Source organism: Tachyglossus aculeatus, unplaced genomic scaffold (assembly GCF_015852505.1).
Source record: "Tachyglossus aculeatus isolate mTacAcu1 unplaced genomic scaffold, mTacAcu1.pri SUPER_30, whole genome shotgun sequence".
NCBI lineage: Eukaryota > Metazoa > Chordata > Mammalia > Monotremata > Tachyglossidae > Tachyglossus > Tachyglossus aculeatus.
The window spans coordinates 1,856,402-1,874,883 of NW_024044837.1; the positions used below are offsets into that span (position 1 = coordinate 1,856,402).

The 18,482-nt window shown below is 45.9% G+C and overlaps 1 protein-coding gene across 1 annotated transcript; it reads right to left on the minus strand.

The window, feature by feature from the left end:
• Window positions 1–1,672: 1,672 nt before the first annotated feature.
• LOC119921778 (olfactory receptor 7C2-like) lies at window positions 1,673–16,564 on the minus strand. The gene is made up of 3 exons (XM_038741821.1): window positions 16,515–16,564; window positions 2,181–2,636; window positions 1,673–2,093 (listed from the first exon to the last, which is right to left on the minus strand). The coding sequence occupies exons 1-3, from the start codon at window positions 16,562–16,564 to the stop codon at window positions 1,673–1,675; spliced, it is 927 nt and encodes a 308-aa protein (XP_038597749.1).
• Between the last annotated feature and the right edge of the window lie 1,918 nt (window positions 16,565–18,482).

Genomic DNA, 18,482 nt, shown 5'->3' on the forward strand with positions numbered 1-18,482 from the left:
AGTGTACTAAGCACTTGGGAGAGTACAATATTCATTCAATTGTATTTATTGAGCGCTTACTGTGTGCAGAGCACTGTACTGAGCGCTTGGGAAGTACAAGTCGGCAACATATAGAGACGGTCCCTACCCACCAATGAGCTCACGGTCAATATAACAGAAACAGACTCATTACCTACCTAAAACGAGCTTACAGGCTAAAGGGAGCTTACAGTCTAGAGGGAGTTTACACCTGAGATTGTAAACTCAGGAGGATGGACCACAAGAGGTTTAGCTCTTACAAGACAGCCTCAGAGCAGTGCCAGAGTCTCTAGGGTTTAGTGGGGAGTCTAAGGATAGCCAGCTGTGGCAGGTTAGGTCCAGCAGGCTCATATTTTTCCCAGTGGAAGGCCTCCTGGTTTGGGCTGGTTCCAGCTCTAGAGTACAGTGCCCAACTGGGTTGGATTTTGAAACCCTTGAGAGTTCCAGCATCTACCTCATAATCAACAGCAGTAATTAGTCAGCTACTGTGGGCAGATCACTGTGCTCAGTGCCTGGGAAACATACGAAAGAGGCAAAAGGCAGCCTCATCCTTTGAGGCATTCAAAATCTTAGGTGGGGCAGAGAGGACCAGAAATCACCTCATATATAATAGGTTAAATAGTAAAAACATAAGTACAAGTAATGAAAATAAAAGTGAAGACTCCAACAAATGAATGGGAAGCAGCATGGCCTAGCAGATAAAACATGGGCCTGGGAGCTGGAGGACCTGGATTCTAATCCCAAATATGCCACTTGCCTGCTGCATGACCTTAGGGCAGTCACTTAACTACTCTGTGCCTCAGTTTCCGCAACTGCAAAATAGGGATTCAATAGCTGTTCTCCCTCCTACTTAGACAGTGACTCCCATGAGGGACAAGGACTGTGTCCGACCTTATTAACTTGTATCTACCCCAGCCCTCAGAACAGTGCGAGACTCATAGAAAGTGCTTAACAAATACTGTAAAAAGGAAATAAATAAATAGCAAATAAATCAAAGAATCCTAAGGTGGCTGAAGGAGAAACTTGACCAAGAAAGTGGGGCATGAATCAGGGAATGCTTCTCAGAGGAGGTAGCATGGCTTAGTGGAAAGAGCATGCATCTGGGAGTCAGTAGACCAGGTTCTAGTCTCAACTTTGCCACTTGCCTGTTTTGTGACCTTGAGCAAGTGCACTTAACCTTTGTGTGCCTCAGTTTCCTCATCTGTAAGATGGGGATAAACTACCTGATTTCCCTCTGTCTTAGACTGGGAGCCCAGAGTGATCCAGGGACTTTGTCCAAATTGATTATCTTGGACCTACCCCAGTGCTTCATACAATGTGGGGCATGTAGTAAACACTAAATAAATTCCATCATCACCATCATCATCGTCATCATGTGTTCTTTTAGGAGGTATTTGAAGGATGAGGGGGACATGACTAGGCAGGCTGGAGTGAGAAAAGCATGAAAAAAGGACTTCAAAGGGCCTTAGAGGGTCTTCACTGGATCTAGTATGGCCAGGATGATAAATGTTAGTAAGACCTCTTTACTGGAAATTGAAATTGAGGAAATGGAATGTGATCCATTGAGGTCTAATTGATCTTGCCCAGAAATGACCCAGAGACCCATGTGAATTTACCACATCCTTACTGCCATCCGGGTATCAAAGAGTAGGAATCACAGCATCTGGGAGAAGACAATTTTCCTGCAGAACACATTTCTCAGGGCCTGTTTCATGTCCTTGTTCCTCAGGCTGTAGATGAAAGGGTTCAGCACGGGGGTGACCACAGTATACATCACAGATGCTATCGAGCCCTTTCTGGCTGTTTGGGGAGACGGGGGGCTGAAGTAGACCCCAAGGGCAGTGCCATAGAACAGAGAGACCACGGACAGGTGAGAGCCACAGGTGCTGAAAGCTTTACATTTTCCACTGGCAGATGGGATTCTCGATATGGTGGAGATGATGCGCGTGTAAGAGAAGAGGAGGCCAGTGAGGGGAACTACAGCTAGCACCACTGCAATGACGAACACCACCACTTCATTGATGAGGATGCTGGAACAAGAAAGCTTTAGGACCTGGTAAAGGTCACAGAAGAAGTGAAGGATTTCATGATTGCAACAGAAGGATAAGCGAACCACCAATAGAATGTGTGTAAGGGCATGGAGGGAACTGATGATCCAGGACCCAGCAACTATCAGGGCACAGAGCCGTGGGCTCATGATGGTGGTGTAGTGGAGGGGGTAGCATATGGCCACATAGCGGTCATATGCCATCCCAGTGAGGAGAAAGTGGTCCAGGCTTACTAACAGGATAAAGAAATACATTTGCACCAGGCAGTGAGCATAAGATATGGATTTGTTGTGCGTCTGAATGTTGACCAGCATCTTGGGGACAGTGGTGGACAGGAAGCAGATGTCAGCCAGGGAGAGGTTGGTGAGGAAGAAGTACATGGGGGTGTGCAGGTGTGGGCTGGAGCCGATGGCCAGGACAATGAGCAGGCTCCCCAGGACCCCAAGCAGGTACATCCAGAGGAACAGCATGAAGAGAGGCTGCTGCTGCTCTGCCCAGTCAGACAGTCCCAGGAGGAGGAATTCTGAGACGCTGGTTTGGTTTCCCCTCTCCATGGGGCCAGAGGATCTGCTGAGGGAGACATGGCAGAAGAATGGGATGACGGAGTAATTACATCATGGTTCTGCTTGACTCTTAGGAGAATCACTCGATTAACTTGTATCTACTTCAGCACATATCAAGCACTTAATACATACTATTATTATTATCATTATCATTATGGTATTATTATTTGTAAAGCAGGTAGAATGGGCAGAGTTAGCAGTGAGAAGGACTCCCTTCACTTTGTATCGGGCACAACCCCAGCCATTCAACTGTAAATTGAATTTGTCCATTGGGCTTGCATTTAGTCACTTCAGTCTACTGTTCCTACTATCCAGCCTCTCTGACATCCTGGGTTGGGCTCATTTCTTTGAAGTTCTCCTGAAATTCCACCTTCTCCAGGAGACACTCCCTGCTTAAGCTCAACTTTCCCAGGCCACCCATCCCAGAAATGCCCTTAGCCCTTAAGCTCATAGATGTTAGTAATTATATATATATTCACCTCAGATGAACTTACACTTACTTATTACTCTATCCTTATTTATCTTTCCTTAATTCTGCTAATTTTGCTAATTTTGCCATTGTAATTTTGCTATCATGAGTGAATGACTTGTGTTTGTCAATCCCCCCCTTAGGCTATAAGCTCCTTGAGAGCAGGGTGCAATCAAGCAGAAACTCCTTACCATCAAGTACATATTTACTATTCTATTTATTTTATTTTGTTAATATGTTTTGTTTTGTTGTCTGTCTCCCCCTTCTAGACTGTGAGCCCGCTGTTGGGTAGGGACCGTCTCTATATGTTGCCAACTTGTACTACCCAAGCACTTAGTACAGTGCTCTGCACACAGTAAGCGTTCAATAAATATGATTGAATGAATGAATGAATTCAACCACTTTGCCTATTTCTACTTCATCTTGCTACTCTCCTACTACACCCCGGCCCGCAAACCTCTCTCCCCTAATGCCAACCTTCTCAGTATACCTAGATCTCTTCTATCTCACTGCTGACCTCTCACCCACGTCCTGCCTCTGGCCTGAAATGCCATCCCTCCTCATCTCCGACAGTCAATTTACTTTCCTCACCTTCAAAGCGCTATTGAAGACACATTTCCTCCAAAGTGCCTTCCCTGACTAAGCCCTCCTCCTTTCTTCTCCCACTCCCTTCTGCACCACCTTGACTTGCTCCCTTTATTCATCCCCCCTCCCAGCCCCACAGCACTTATGTACATATATGTAATTTTACTTATATTAATGTCTGTCTCCCTCTCTAGACTGAAAGCTTGTTGTGGACAGGGAATGTGTCTATTCCATTGCTTTATTGTACTCTCCCTAGCTGTTAGTACAGTGCTCTGCACACATTAAGCTCCCAATAAATACAATTGACTCACTGACTCTTACTCAACCAAACTTTCCCAAGCACTTTTTAGAGCGCTCTGTAAATGGTTGGTTTTCAATAAATTCAACTGATCGATGGATTGATGAGGCTTGATTGATTGATGGTTGGATTGATTAGCATAGATGATTGGCGTTTCTCCAATTATGAGTCTACATAGGGTTCATTCATTCATTCATTCAATCGTATTTATTGAGCGCTTACTGTATGCAGAGCACTGTACTAAGTGCTTGGGAAGTACAAGTTGGCAACATATAGAGACGGTACCTACCCAACAGCGGGCTCACAGTCTAGAAGGGGGAGACAGACAACAAAACAAAACATATTAACAAAATAAAATAAATAGAATAGTAAATATGTACAAGTAAAATAAATAGAGTAATAAATATGTACAAACATATATATAGGTGCTGTGGGGAGGGGAAGGAGGTAGGGCAGGGGGGATGGGGAGAAGGAGGAGGGGAAGAGGAAGGAGGGGGCTCAGTCCTATAGCCCCCCTTGCCCCCTTGTCACCCCCACCACTCCACCTCAGGCTTTGTCCTGTCCTCGGTGGAGATGGGGAACAGCCACTCATTATTCTCCATGGAATTCCCCATCAAAGATTCCAAACCCACTACTCTCCAAGCTCTGCACACAGTAAGTGCACAATAAATGCAATTGATTAGTTTATTGATTGATGATTCAGTCCCTTCTCAGTTCTCTCAAACTCAGGATTTATTGACCCCATTCTTTTAGCCTCTTCTAAGATGCTCTGGTCCTCAGCACCATCTGGAACCCCACCACAATTCTCGGGTCAAAATTCATACCCAGCTAAAGGCAATGAGAGGATCATCCCCATTCTGTGTCTCAACAATCTCATCTATCTTGCCGCTGACCCCTTGCCCACATCCTGCCTCTGGCCTGGAACTCCCTCCCCCCTTCATATCCAACAGATTACCACTCTCCCCACCAACAAAGCCTTATTAAAATCATATCTCATTCAAGAGGTCTTCCCTGACTAGGCCCTCATTTCCCTTACTCCCTGTCATTCATTCATTCAATTGTATTTATTGAGCGCTTACTGTGTGCAGAGCACTGTACTAAGCTCTTGGAAAGTACAATTTGGCAACAAATAAGAGACAATCCCTACCCAACGAGCTCATAGTCTCCCTTCTGGGACACCCTTGCACTTGGATCTGTACCCTTTAAGCATTTGCTTTCACCCTACCCTCAGCCCCTCAGCACTCATGAACATATCCATTATTTATTTTGATATCTGTCTCACCCTCTAGACTGTAAGCTCCTTGTGGGCAGGGAACATGTCTACCAACATCGTTGTACTGTGCTCTCCCAAGCACTTAGGCCAGTGCTCTGCACAAAGTAAGCACTCAGTAAATAAAATTGATCGATAGTGACATGATAGATATTACAAGAACCATAGTCATTTTTTCTGTGACACTGCAGTGCTGGCTCCTGGCCATGGGCCCAACTCCTTCCTATCTAACTGTCCTCTTTTCCTTCTTTATACCAGCTCATGCTTTCTGTCCAAGCACACAGGTCTGCTGTTACTTGCTCCTGAACAACGGCGAATTACATTCAATACAGGTCTGCAGTTCTTTTCCCACTCCTCTCCCCCAAACTGCTCTGTGAGGGCAGGCCAAACCTTTGCAATCAATATTCAGTTCAGATATATAGTAATGCATCTAGAAGATGAGTGGCAAGAACTGAAGCGAACCAGGAATTACCCTGCTCATGAGCAGAAAGAGCCTGAAAAGCATTTGCATATTCTCAGCCTCCAAGCTGCTGCCTGAATTACAGTGTTTTTCCAACAAGGCTATTAAGCAGGGCAGCTGTAAGCAAAGGGGTCTTTGCACCCAGTGAGGTCACCATAGGCTGAGTCAGTACCAGTCAGGAATTGGGCCAGGGTTTGGGAGGAAGGATAGTGTGGAAAAGAGGAGGAAGGCAGGAAGTTGGAGTTTGGGCAGGAATGGGGAGATGATGTCCATGCTAGAAGAGCTGGAAAATGTCTTTGCTAAGAAGCAGCAGATGAGCAGAGAGAGAAAGACGGAGTCCCTGGACAGCTAATCACCTTTGGGATATACAGAAGCTGAAGCTGGAGTCCATCAGTTACAACTGTTGGAACCATAAGAAGGTCAGAACTGTTGGACATTGGTCCAAGCCTTGCTTGGTCAAATCAGGAGCTGGGAAACTGTTCCTTTCAGCAGTTATCTACTGCAGATTCTCTTTACAAAGACTCTCATACTCGGGTGCAGACTCACTGTGGACGGAATCATCTCCAAACTGAGGGACAACTACTATTAGTATTGCAACCCTTATTGTCATTATTGTTGTCAATCTATTGTTCTTGCTTTACTTAATAATGGTGGTATTTGTTAAGTGCTTACTTTACACCAAGTAAAGTAAGATTAGATTAAGTGCTGGGGTAGAGACAAGATAATCAGGTCGAATGTAGTCCCAGTCCTACACAGACTCACAGTTTAGGTAGGTGGGAGAACAAGCATTTAATGTTCATTTTTCAGATGAGTAAACTGAGGCACAGGGAAGTTAAGTGACTTGACAAAGTCACACAGCAGGTAAGTGATGGATCCAGAATTAGAACCCCAATCCTCTGATTCCCAGCTCTGTGCTCTTTCCACTATGCCACACTGTTTCTCTGTGTAACTGTTGCCAGGGTTTTCCCCCTCTTTTTAAGCACCTGGAGGACAGAGATCATGTTTACTAAGTACTGTACTCTCCCAAGCACTTAGTACAGTACTCTGTACAGAGTGAGTGCTCCATAAATGTCATTGATTGATTGATTTGTGAGAAATTTGTGGGCTAAGGACCATATCTGAATTATTATTCTTGTACATTTCCCAGCACTTAGTGTAGTGCTGTGCAGAAAGTTATCAATCTACGGTATTTATTGAGCATTTATTGTGTGTGGAGCACTGTACAAAGTGCTTGGGAAACTACAATACAGAAGAGTTGATAGACATGATCTCTGCCCACAAGGAGCTACTTAGAGAAGCAGGCTGGGAGTCAAAAGGACCTGGATTCTAATCCTCGCTCTGCCACTGTCTGCTGTGTGGCCTTGAGCAAGGCACTTCACTTCTCTGTGCCTCAGTTACCTCATCTGTGAAATGTGGATTAAGACTGTGAGCGGGATTAAGATTGCGAGCCCCATGTGGAACATGAACTGTGTCCAACCTGATAAGCTTGTATCTACCCCAGGGCTTAGTACAGTGCCTGGCACACAGTAAGCATTTAACATACCATTTTTTTAAAAGAGGAGTTTACAGTCTAGAGGGGGAAACATATTGAAATAAATTTCAGATAAGGGAAGCTGCAGAGGATAAGGATGTGTATTGTAGGGCTGGGAGAGGAGCAAATATCAAGTGCTTAAAGGGTATAGATTCAAGTGCATAATAATACTAATTATTATTATGGTATTTGTTAAGCACTTACTATGTCCCAGGCACCATACTAAACACTGGAATGGATACAAGCAGATTGGGTTGGACACAGTCCCTGTCCCACATGGAGCTCACAGTCTCAATCCCCATTTTACAGATGAGGTAACTGAGGCACAGAGAAGTTAAGTGACTTGCCCAAGGTCACAAAGCAGACAAGTGGCAGAGTCGGGATTGGAACCCCTGACCTTCTGAATCCCAAGCCCCTGCTCTTATCCACTATGCCACGCTACTTCCCAGCTGCATAGGCATGCTACATAAGCACCACAGAGGGGAAGGTGGATAGGGGAAATGAGGGCTGAGTTAGGGAAGGCCTCTTTGATTTGATTTTAAGAGGGAGAGTGGTGGTCTGTCGTATATGAAGAGGGAGAAAATTCCAGCCCAGAGGGAGGACATGGACAAGGGGTCAGCAGTGAAATTGACGAGATGAAAGTACAGAGAGTAGGTTGGCATTAGAGGAGTGAAATATGCAGGGTGTGCTGTAGTGGGAGAACTGTGAGGTAAGGTGGGGGTGGGGGGGAGAGCTAATTGAGTGCCTTAAAGCTGATGGTAAGGAGTTTCTGTTTCACATGGAAGTGGATGGGCAACCATTGGAGGTTTTTGAGGAATGGGGAGACATGGACTGAACATTTTTTTAGAAAATGATCCAGGCAGGAGTGTGAAGTAAGGATTAGATAGGGGGCAGGGAGATCAGTGAGGAAGCTGATGCAGTGCTCAAGACAGGATATGATAAGTTCTTGGTACAGCATGGTAGCAGTCTGGATGAAGAGGATAGGGCAGATTCTGGAGATGTTGTGAAGACAGAACCTACAGATGAAGTATGAATGTGTGGATTGAATGAGAGAGATGAGTGGAGGATAATGTCGAGGCTATGGGCTTGGGAGACAGGGAAGATGTTGGTGTTTTCTATTGTGATAGTAAAGTGAGGGGAGGACAGGGTTTGGGTGGGAAGATAGGAGTTCTGTTTTGGACATGTTGAGCTTGTGGTGTCGGGGGAACATCCAAGTAGAAATATCCTGAAGGCAGAAAGAAATACGAGGCAGGGAAGGAGGGAAGGAGAGGGCTGGAGAGGTAGATTTTGGGAATAATCCGTGTAGATGATAATCTTGTAGTTGAAGCCATGGGAGCAAATGAGTTCTCCAAAGAAGTGGGATGGAGGAGAATAGAGAATAGAAGAATATCCAGAACTGATTCGTGAGGGACCCCCAAAATTAGAGAGTGGGAGGCAGAGGAAGAGCCAGTGAAACAGACTGAGAAGTGGTGGCCAGAGAGATAGGAGGAAAACCAGGTGAGGACTGTATCAGCAAAGCCAAGCTTGGATAATGTTTCCAGGAGGAGGGGCTGGGCTACAGTGTCAAAGGCAGCTAAAAGGTCAAGGAGGATTAGGATGGTATAGAGGCCATTGGATTTGGGTGTTCCCAAGGAGACAAGGGGAAAGAAGTCAGATTGCAGGAGATTGAGGAGAGAATTGGAGGAGCAGTGTGGGCTAGTGGAAGGAGCACAGGCTTGGGAATCAGAGGACCTGGCTTCTAGCCCCAGCTCTGCCACTTGCCTGCTTTGTGACCTTGGGCAGTCACACTTGACTTCTCTGGGCCTCAGTTTCCAACTGCAATATGGAGATTCAAAACTTGTTTTCCTTCCTACTTGGACTTTGAGGCCCTTGTGGGATAGGAACTGTGTCCAACCTAATTAACTTGTAAGTACCCCTGCGCTTAGACCAGTGCTTGACACATAGTAAGCACTCAACCAATACTATAATTAGGAGAGGAAGTGGAAGCAGCAAATATATAGAATCTGCTCAAAGAGTTTGGAGAGAAATGGTAGGAGGGAGATGGGGTGATAACTGGAGGGGGCTGTGGAGTCAAGGGAGGGATATTTTAGGCCAAGGGGCCCATGGGCATGTTTGAAAGCAATGCAGAAGAAGCCACTGGGAAGTGAGAGGTTGAAGATGGCAGGCAGGGAGGGAAAAAGAGAAGGGCAAATGTTTTGATAAAGTGGGAAAGGATGGGATCGTAGGCACAGGAGGAAGGGGTAGAATTTGAGATACTGCTAGAGAAGCAGCATGGCTCAGTGGAAAGAGCACGGGCTTTGGAGTCAGAGGTCATGGGTTCAAATCCCGGCTCTGCCAATGCAATCGTATTTATTGAGCGCTTACTGTGTGCAGAGCACTGTACTAAGCGCTTGGGAAGTACAAGTTGGCAACATATAGAGACGGTCCCTACCCAACAGTGGGCTCACAGTCTAGAAGGGGGAGACAGAGAACAAAACAAAACATATTAACAAAATAAAATAGGCCAATTGTCAGCTGTGTGACTCTGGGCAAGTCACTTAACTTCTCTGTGCCTCAGTTACCTCATCTGTAAAATGGGAATTAAGATTGTGAGCCCCATGTGGGACAACCTGATCAGTTTGTATCCCCCCAGAGCTTAGAACAGTGCCTTGCACATAGTAAGCGCTTAACAAATACCATCATCATCATTAGGAAGAATGAGATAGTCAAAGAGTGGGCCGGAGGAGGAACAGACTGGAGAGGAGCAGGGGATATTTTAGGGAGACTACGCATAATGATTTCAATTTTATCAACAAAATGCGTGCCTAAGTCACTGGGGCATTGGGAGGGTCTGCGGATGGGGGGCTTGAATATGCAATATACAAATGAATATGCAAAGTCTGAAACTGCTGGCACAAGAAATGGGCATGGGAGTCAATTAGGATGGAGAAGCATTGTTACCAGGCAGATGAAAGGGCAGAATTAAAGAAGGTGAGCATGAATTTGAGGATGACGTTGGCCTGGTGTCTGGATTTCCACCAGCAGCATTTCTCAGCTTGGGCACAAAAACAGAGGATGCAAATTGGGGATATTACCTAATAGGCAAGATAACTGTGGAAAATTGGAGGGAGTAAGAGGATTGGAGGTCTCAATGGGGAAACAGGACAGATTTGCAGGGTGGTTGTGAGAGCAGGGATGTATGAAGGTTGTGGTTGGAGAGTGGAATCTCAGAGTTTGTGAAGTTGAACATTGTACAGTGTCTAGAGATGGGACATTTTCAACGAATGCAATCATTATCATTATTACTATGAATAATGATATTAATATGCAGGGACAGTTCCCCAGCCATGGGTTGTCTCCTTTCACCACCTCGTCTCTCACCATCTGGGACCAGGAAAGGCAAGGGAGGAATTGGCTGCAGGAGGACAGTAAGCTCCTTGAAGGCAAGGGTTGTGTCTACCAACTCTGTTGTACTCTCCAAAGCACTTAGAACAGTACTATGTTTACAGTAGGTTTTCAATAAATATTATTGATTGATTAATTGATTTGAGGAGACTCTGGGAGAACCTGGGTTGGGAAATTGGAAGTTTTGCCAGAAACCTGACTGGAGTGTTTGGGGCTTGATTGGGGGTCTGGAAGGGAGAAAATGGACCTGGCCATCTCTGAGAGTCAGCCTCGCTCTTTGGGGCTAAGACCCCTTCCCCATACACCCCCACACACTCCTCCTTTCACTGGGAATCATGCTGTAGGCCGGCTAGAGCAGACCTGCTCAGGACTGAAGTGTCCGAGTCAGCTCTTACCTGGAAGGACAGTGCTGATCTCGTATTCTGGCCTGAGGATTCTCATACAGTGCTGATGGGGCCGGGAACACAGACAGAGTCTTCACTCTTTGGGGGCCAGAAGGGCTGAAGTGGGTTCACTTTAGGTCTCTTTACAGTGAATCCTTGGGCTTCTGGGACATGATTCCCTAGCTCCTTGTTAGAGACCAAAACTCATTGTCAAATCTCCATACCATGTCCTTGGGGACCCCAGTCTACTGAAGAAAGTTTCAGACAATTGTTGTCCTCAGTTGGAGATGATGAAATTTCATCCAGTAATCATGCAGTTCTCTGTGTCCAGTTTTGTCCATGTTGCATCTATATTTTTGTTATTTTTGTTCCAGCTCTCTTCCTGGGATTGGTGCTGTTTAATCTAATTGCATATTTATCTTTTTTAACATCTAACTGAGAGTGTGCATGTTTCTGTTGGAGTGTGTGTGTGTGTGTGTGTGTGTGTGTGTGTGTGTGTGTGTGTGTGTGCTGTCTCTCTCTTTAGATTGTAAACTCATGGAGGGAAAAGGACCAGATTTTACTCTTCAGTCATAAAAAGAAATATTGCTGCTACTAAGACTGGTTAGATCAAAATGGTTTGCTAGCGCAAATAGGAACTTCTTTTAGGAAAGGAAGCAATGATCCATCAACTCCATGCAGCCACTCTTGACTTGGGCATATGGGAGGCCCCTAACAGGCTGCATCGGGTGGTACATAGATTAGGTTTAGGAGCTTGTATTACCAGTGGTGGGATTCATTCATTCATTCAATCATATTTACTAAGCGCTTATTTTGTGCAGAACACTGTACTAAGTGCTTGGGAAAGTACAATACAGCAGTCAGGAGTGACAATCCCTGCCCACAATGAGCTCACAGTCTAGGTGTGGGGAGGAGACAGATATCAATACAAATAAAGAGACATCAATATAAATAAATAACATTACAGATATATACATAAGTGCTGTGGGGCGGGGAGAGAGGGGAAGAGCAAATCAGAGCAAGTCAGGGCAACGCAGAAGGTAGTGGGAGATGAGGAAAAGTGGGGCTTAGTCTGGGAAGGTCTCTTGGAGGAGATGTGCCTTCAGTAAGGCTTTAAAGGGGTTGGGGGAAGAGTAATTGCCGGGTTGATTTGAAGAGGGAGGGCTAACACCCAAATCTACATCTTCACCCCTGCTCTCTCTCCCTCCCTCCAGGCTCGTATCTCCTTCTGCCTTCAGGACATCTCCATCTGGACGTCTGCCTGTCATCTAAAACTCAACGTGTCCAAGACTGAGCTCCTTATCTTCCGTCCCAAACCCTGTCCTCTCCTTGACTTTCCCTTCACTGTAGATGGCACTACTGTCCTTCCCATCTCACAAGCCCGCAACCTTGGTGTCATCCTCGACTCCGCTCTCTCATTCACTCCACACATTCAATCCATCACCAAAACCTGCCAGTCTCACCTTCACAACATCGCCAAGGTCTGCCCTTTCCTCTCCATCCAAACTGCTACCTTGCTGGTTCAATCTCTCATTCTATCTCGTCTGGATTACTGCATCAGCCTCCTTTCTGATCTCCCATCCTCCTCTCTCTTCCCGCTTCAGTCTATACTTCACTCTGCTGCCTGGATTATCTTTATACAGAAACGCTCTGGGCATGTCACTCCCATACTCAGAAGTCTCCAGTGGTTGTCTGTCAACCTACAAATCAAGCAAAAACTCCTCACTCTTGGCTTCAAGGCTCTCTATCACCTCGCCCCCTCCTACCTCACCTCCCTTCTCTCCTTCTACAGCCCAGCCCATACACTCTGCTCCTCTTCTGCTAACCTCCTCACTGTGCCTCGTTCTCACCTATCCCATTGCCGACCCCTGGCCCACGACCCTCTGGCCTGGAATGCCCTCCCTCCACACATCCGCCAAACAAGCTCTCTTCCTCCATTCAAAGCCCTACTGAGAGCTCACCTCCTCCAGGAGATCTTCCCTGACTGAGCCCGCCTTTTTCCTCTCCTCCTCCTCCCCACCCTAACGCCTCCCTCCCTCCCTCTGCCCTACCCTCTTCCCCTCCCCACAGTACTTGTATATATTTGTAAATATTTATTACTCTATTTTATTTGTACATATTTACTATGTTTATTTTATTAATGATGTGTTTATAGCTATAATTCTATTTATTCTGATGGTATTGACACCTGTCTACTTGTTTTGTCTTGTTGTCTGTCTCCCTCTTCTAGACTGTGAGCCCGTTGTTTGGTAGGGACCATCTCTACATGTTGCCAACTTGTACTTCCCAAGCATTAGTACGTGCTCTGCACACAGTAAGCGCTCTATAAATATCATTGAATGAATGAATGAATAAAGGTAGGATGTGGGCCAGGAGTCAGTGGCGAGACAGGCAAGATGGAGGCACAGTGAGAAGGCTAGCACCAGAGGAGCGAAGTATGTGGGCTGGGTTGTAGAAGGAGAGAAGTGAGGTGAGGTAGGAGTGGGTGAGGTGATGGAGTGCTTTAAAACCAATGGGAGGAGTTTTTGTTTGACATGGAGGTGGATAGGAAACCACTGGAGATTTTTGAGGAGGGAAATGTCAAGGTTGAGGAGATTCAGGGCTGTGCTGACCACCACCAAACCAAGGACTTTTACTCGTCACTGAAGAAACCATTAAGTCCCTTCCACAGTAACACAGCACTGCTGAAGAGCCCAAGATGGAGTCACTCTCTTCAGGCAACAACATTTTAGAAGATTTTTTTAAAAACCCTTCTGTCATGGAGAATGAGACCCTGCAAAAACATAAAGGACAAGCTGAGATATAAAGACATGACCTTTGTTTCTAGTTTTAAGAAAGACACCATGGCAGTTATATCTGTTCTCAGATATGATAGCTGAAGCAAGGATGTGGTATATCCTTCAGGCAACTGCAGAGGCTTTCCGACTTCCTTCATCACCATCATCATCATCATCCTCGTCACCATCCTCATCACCATCATCATTATAATCTTCTATTTTGTCTTCAGTATTTATTGAGTGCCTACAGTGTTCAAAGCTCTGGACCAGGAAATTATAAGATGTGTAGAATATTAGGTTTCTGCCTTGGAGAAACATTCCATGGCCGGCTATAATGGGGGAGACAAGTAAAGGGAAGGTAAACATAGAATTGACTGAGCAGGCTTGAGCATATCTAAAAATCTTAAACCAGCATCCTTAAAATATTTGAATCCATAATTGCATTCAGAAACTCTGAGGTAGTTCTAGGCATAATGTTATTGGAGCATAAGAGGGAATAGTAAGGAAAGATACATTGAGGAGGTGGGTTTTGGGAAGGCTCCTGATGGCAAGAAGGACATGGTTGGCAAAGAAGAGCAGGGAAGACATTTCAGGTGGAGGAAATGACATGCGTGATGCATCTCAGATCGGGGAGAGAAGCCAGGGGAAAGTCAACATGTGGAAAATACAAGAAATACCACAAGATTTCTAAGATGCCCCACATTGCTGTCTCTAGGAAAAAAGAGCAACAGGGATCAAGGGATCCCTACATCAGAGTGTGATTTGTGGTTGAGCTTCAATCAATCAATCAATCTATCAAATGGTATCTTTTAAGTGTTTATTGCATGCTGAGCACTCTACTAAGTGCTTGGGAGAGTACAACACAGCAGAGTTGGTAGATGCAATCCCTGCCCAGAGGGAGCTTAGAGTCTAGAGGGGGAGACAGACATTAAAATCAATTACAGAGAGGGGAAGCAGCAGAGTATAAGGATATGGACATAAGTCCTGTAGGGATAAAGGCAGAAGTAAATAGCGTGTTTAAGGAGAACAGAACCAAGTGCAACGGTGCATAAGGCTTCTAGAGGTTTAGCTATCACTACAACTCCATTTGCTGGGGTTCACAAGGTTGTCCCAGGGTGAGAGGTTGGGACTGGTTGGGACAAGTGAGTCCAAGGTGCCCCTATTGGGAAGTCTCTCCAGGTTTGGGCAGACTCCAGGTGTCAAGAATTGTGTCCAGCTGGATTGGTTTTGGAGTTCCACAAATTTCTGCGAATGGTGTCACCCGGTGGAAAGAGCATGGGCCTGGGAATAAGAGAACCGGGGTTCTAATCCTGGCTTTGCCACTTGCATGTGGTGGGACTTCCCTGTGCCTCAGTAAAACGGGGATTCAATAGTCTATGTGGGACAGAGACTATGTCTGTCTTGATTATCTTGTATCTATCTCAGAACTTAGTACAGTGCTTGGCACATAGCTAGGGTTTAAGAAATATTATTATTATTATTATTCATTCATTCATTCTTTCAATCAGCAACATATAGAGACGGTCCCTACCCAACAACGGGTTCACAGTCTAGAAGGGGGAGACAGACAACAAAACAAAACATGTAGACAGTTATCTACAGACTTATGAGACTAGACTAGACTTATTAGACCTGTAGACTTATTATCACGGTAGTGCTCAATAAATATGATTAATAAATACAATTAATAAGTATTATTATTTTTCCACTGCACTTTGAAGGCAGTCGGTTTGTGTCGGTTTGTGTCTAGATTGTGCAAGATGGTATTGGTTGCAGGAAATTTGAAGTACTCCAAATGATATCTTATCTTCTGAGGTCTGGTCAGGCTGTTATAGAAAGGATACAGGAACCTAGCCCCTATGTGAATCCACCACATTGGATTCTAGATTGGATTCAGGGTTCCTTTCATGTCTCAGGCTGAAATGGATCTCAAGAACAGATCTGCATTTGGATATTTGGAACCCAGACTCTCAGCTTTGAGGAGGCTGCTTTCACCTCATTTCTCAAGATGAAAGGTCAGCCCTGCATAGTCAGTGTCCTGCCTGCTATGGGGAGTTACAGGACAAAACTCTTGCTCCCTAGGACCTAATAAAGTTGGATATAGGACAAGCAGACATTCACAAACACAGCAGTAGTTATGAACATGATGGAAGCAGAAAGTATAAAAGAAATACAAAAGCACAAAAAAACAGAAATGTAATCACTCAATTGCTGATTTTTACCTGAACTGTACGAGGGTGCAGTAAGGACCAGAGTGACTTCATTGAACCTGCATGAACCTGCACACAGACCTCTCCCCTGTCATGCTCAGCAGTGGATGTTTCCCCCTCAGCCGAACCCAGAGGGGCCGGGCCAGAGACTAGACACTGAGTGTTTGTTTCTAACAAGGAGCTTGGGGAGCCATGGGCCAGGGGTTCCAAGGGCTCAGTGACTACTGCAGATAGTCTTGCCATCAGCCCCGCTCCCTCCTGCACTGCCCCTGTGGCTAAGGACACAGCTTTGCTGCCCGGGGCCTCACAGCCCTGCGTTCCTCTTCCCACTGCTTCCCAGTGGAGACGAGGGACGGCCAAAGAGCACGACCCCACGGGGACAGAGCCTCGGACCAACACCGACCTTCCAGGTTGAACCGTCCGTGAGGAGTTCAACCGTCCAACTGGGTCTGATGGTCCCCACAGCGAACCCCACCTCAGGTATCCAGTGAAGTTTTGTCATTGTGATGGTGACATACCTGCAGTAGGCTTCACAGATGTTCCACAAAGGTGGACACTGAGTTCCCATTCCCGATGTTTAAAGATTCTAAGTCTCATTTCCCAGAGATGAGGTAAGATTCCCTCTATCCCCATCCAGATCCCAAAGGGTTCCACCTGCTCTGCACCTTTATAGGAAAAGATGGCGGGGAAGTTGGAATGCTCCAGGCAGCCAAAGGAGCAGCCCGGGCCACTTACCGTTCTCTGGACTTTCCACTTTGCCCTCTAGGTCACTGGAGTGACTATCCCAGTGCTTCCACCGGCCCCGCTGATTCCTAGATCTGAAGCTAAAGACGTTCCCTGGCAATGTCCACACACCATCTGTCAGCAGCAAGGGAAGGCCAGGCAGCCCCTGGCACACCAAAATACTTAGTCGTGGTGAGGAAGAGGGGTGGCGAGGATGTGGGGGTGACATTGCCAAGGGATCTTGTTGCCCCATTGCCCTTTCCCTGCCCTTCACAGCCTGGTAGACTCCCTGCCCCTTGGCAGAGCCACTCCAATGTCAGGTGGTCTGGCCTCCACCTGGGTCCCCTTGCTGCCTGAGGATAATAGTCGGGGGGACACCATTGACTGGGGACAATGTCTTCTTCACCCCACTTTCCAAAGTTGGGGCAAAGGACTGGGACGGGCAAGTGGGTGGCGGGGAGGGCCGTCTCCATAAACTAGCTGCCTTGGGACTGCAGGAGTTCCTGGAAATCCCCAAGGATAACTACTGAGTGAGCCTCTAGGCTGACCATAGCTACCATCTCTCAGGAAGGGACTCGGAGAGACCAGTGCAGTAGAGAACCACATTCAATCTGGGTTTGGATCTCTGTATGTGCCTATAGACTGTAAATACCATCTCTAGACTATAAACTCCTCACGGGCTTGGATCTTGTCTATCAAGTTGGTTGTATTGTCCTCCCCCAAGTGCACAATATAGTGCTTTGCACACAGCAAGCACTCAATAAATACCATTGATTGATCGGGTGAGGGCTGGGGACTCTGGAGAAGAGGGTGGTAGACGTATAGAGTGAGAGTCCCTCAGAGAGAGATAGCCACATTTAGAGGTCCAAATTTTTATTTTGACTGTTGAGGTGAAAAGTGGACGGGATTCTAGAGAGGGATGAAGGGTTAGCTTCACAAAGATCTTAATAAATACCATTAATAACAATATACCAGAAGGCACCATTCTGGGTCTTTTCCACCGTGACTGGTAACTCCCAGATCTTCTTACAGGCTTGGAATAAGTAAATCTGGGAGTCCAGATCATAAAACTGTGAGCAATGTCATTCCTGGGTCAGACACATGATCCAACTACTCCACAATTCTGTTTCTGACAGGGACAGCAGGAGGCTTGCAGGAACTGTACACTAATGCCTTCCCTCCAGTGAACTTTTTAACCCCTCCAGTTAGCCATCCAGATTTTCTCTTTGGACATCCTTTTGTTGTTGCTCTGGGATCAAGGTATAAGTCTTGAAAGTGGTATTTTTTAAAGGGTTCCAGAATTCTAGAATGTCATTTTTTTTAATCCACCTTTTTCAGTTTCCTGTGCAATTAATGCATTTGTCTGTAGTTTCATTTTCTAAAATTACATATCCTTGTGTTGGTTTTATGGGAATTTCCCCTCTCCTTTCCCTCCACGCACCCCCAGCAAGAATGTTCAATTTTATCAATTTGTGGTCACTATGGCAGAGTGGCTCTCCACCATACTTTCTGCACCAGATACGATCCATCTTTTCCTTCTGAGAAGCATAATCACTACTGCTTTAATTCACCCTCATTTCCTTTTTTTGTTCGTTCTGACGGAGAAGAGCCAGCCATCATCCTCCCCAAAAATCTCTTCTTCCTCTCAAAAAATAGCCTTTCTAATCAGAAATGTCACATTGAAAGTCAGTAAAAGCTGACTGGATTTTCTAGACCCAATGGGGCAATCTTACTCTCAATCTTGAGCTATGGGTGGACTGAGT

Excerpts from the sequence above, each read along its gene's own strand:
- LOC119921778 (XM_038741821.1), bottom strand. The coding sequence starts at position 16,564 with ATGGGAACTCAGTGTCCACCTTTGTGGAACATCTGTGAAGCCTACTGC. Across the intron at positions 2,637-16,514 it reads ATCTGTGAAGCCTACTGCAG|CAGATCCTCTGGCCCCATGG; the intron begins GTATGTCACCAT and ends TGTCTCCCTCAG. Across the intron at positions 2,094-2,180 it reads TGTGCCCTGATAGTTGCTGG|CTTCTTCTGTGACCTTTACC; the intron begins GTCCTGGATCAT and ends TGAAATCCTTCA.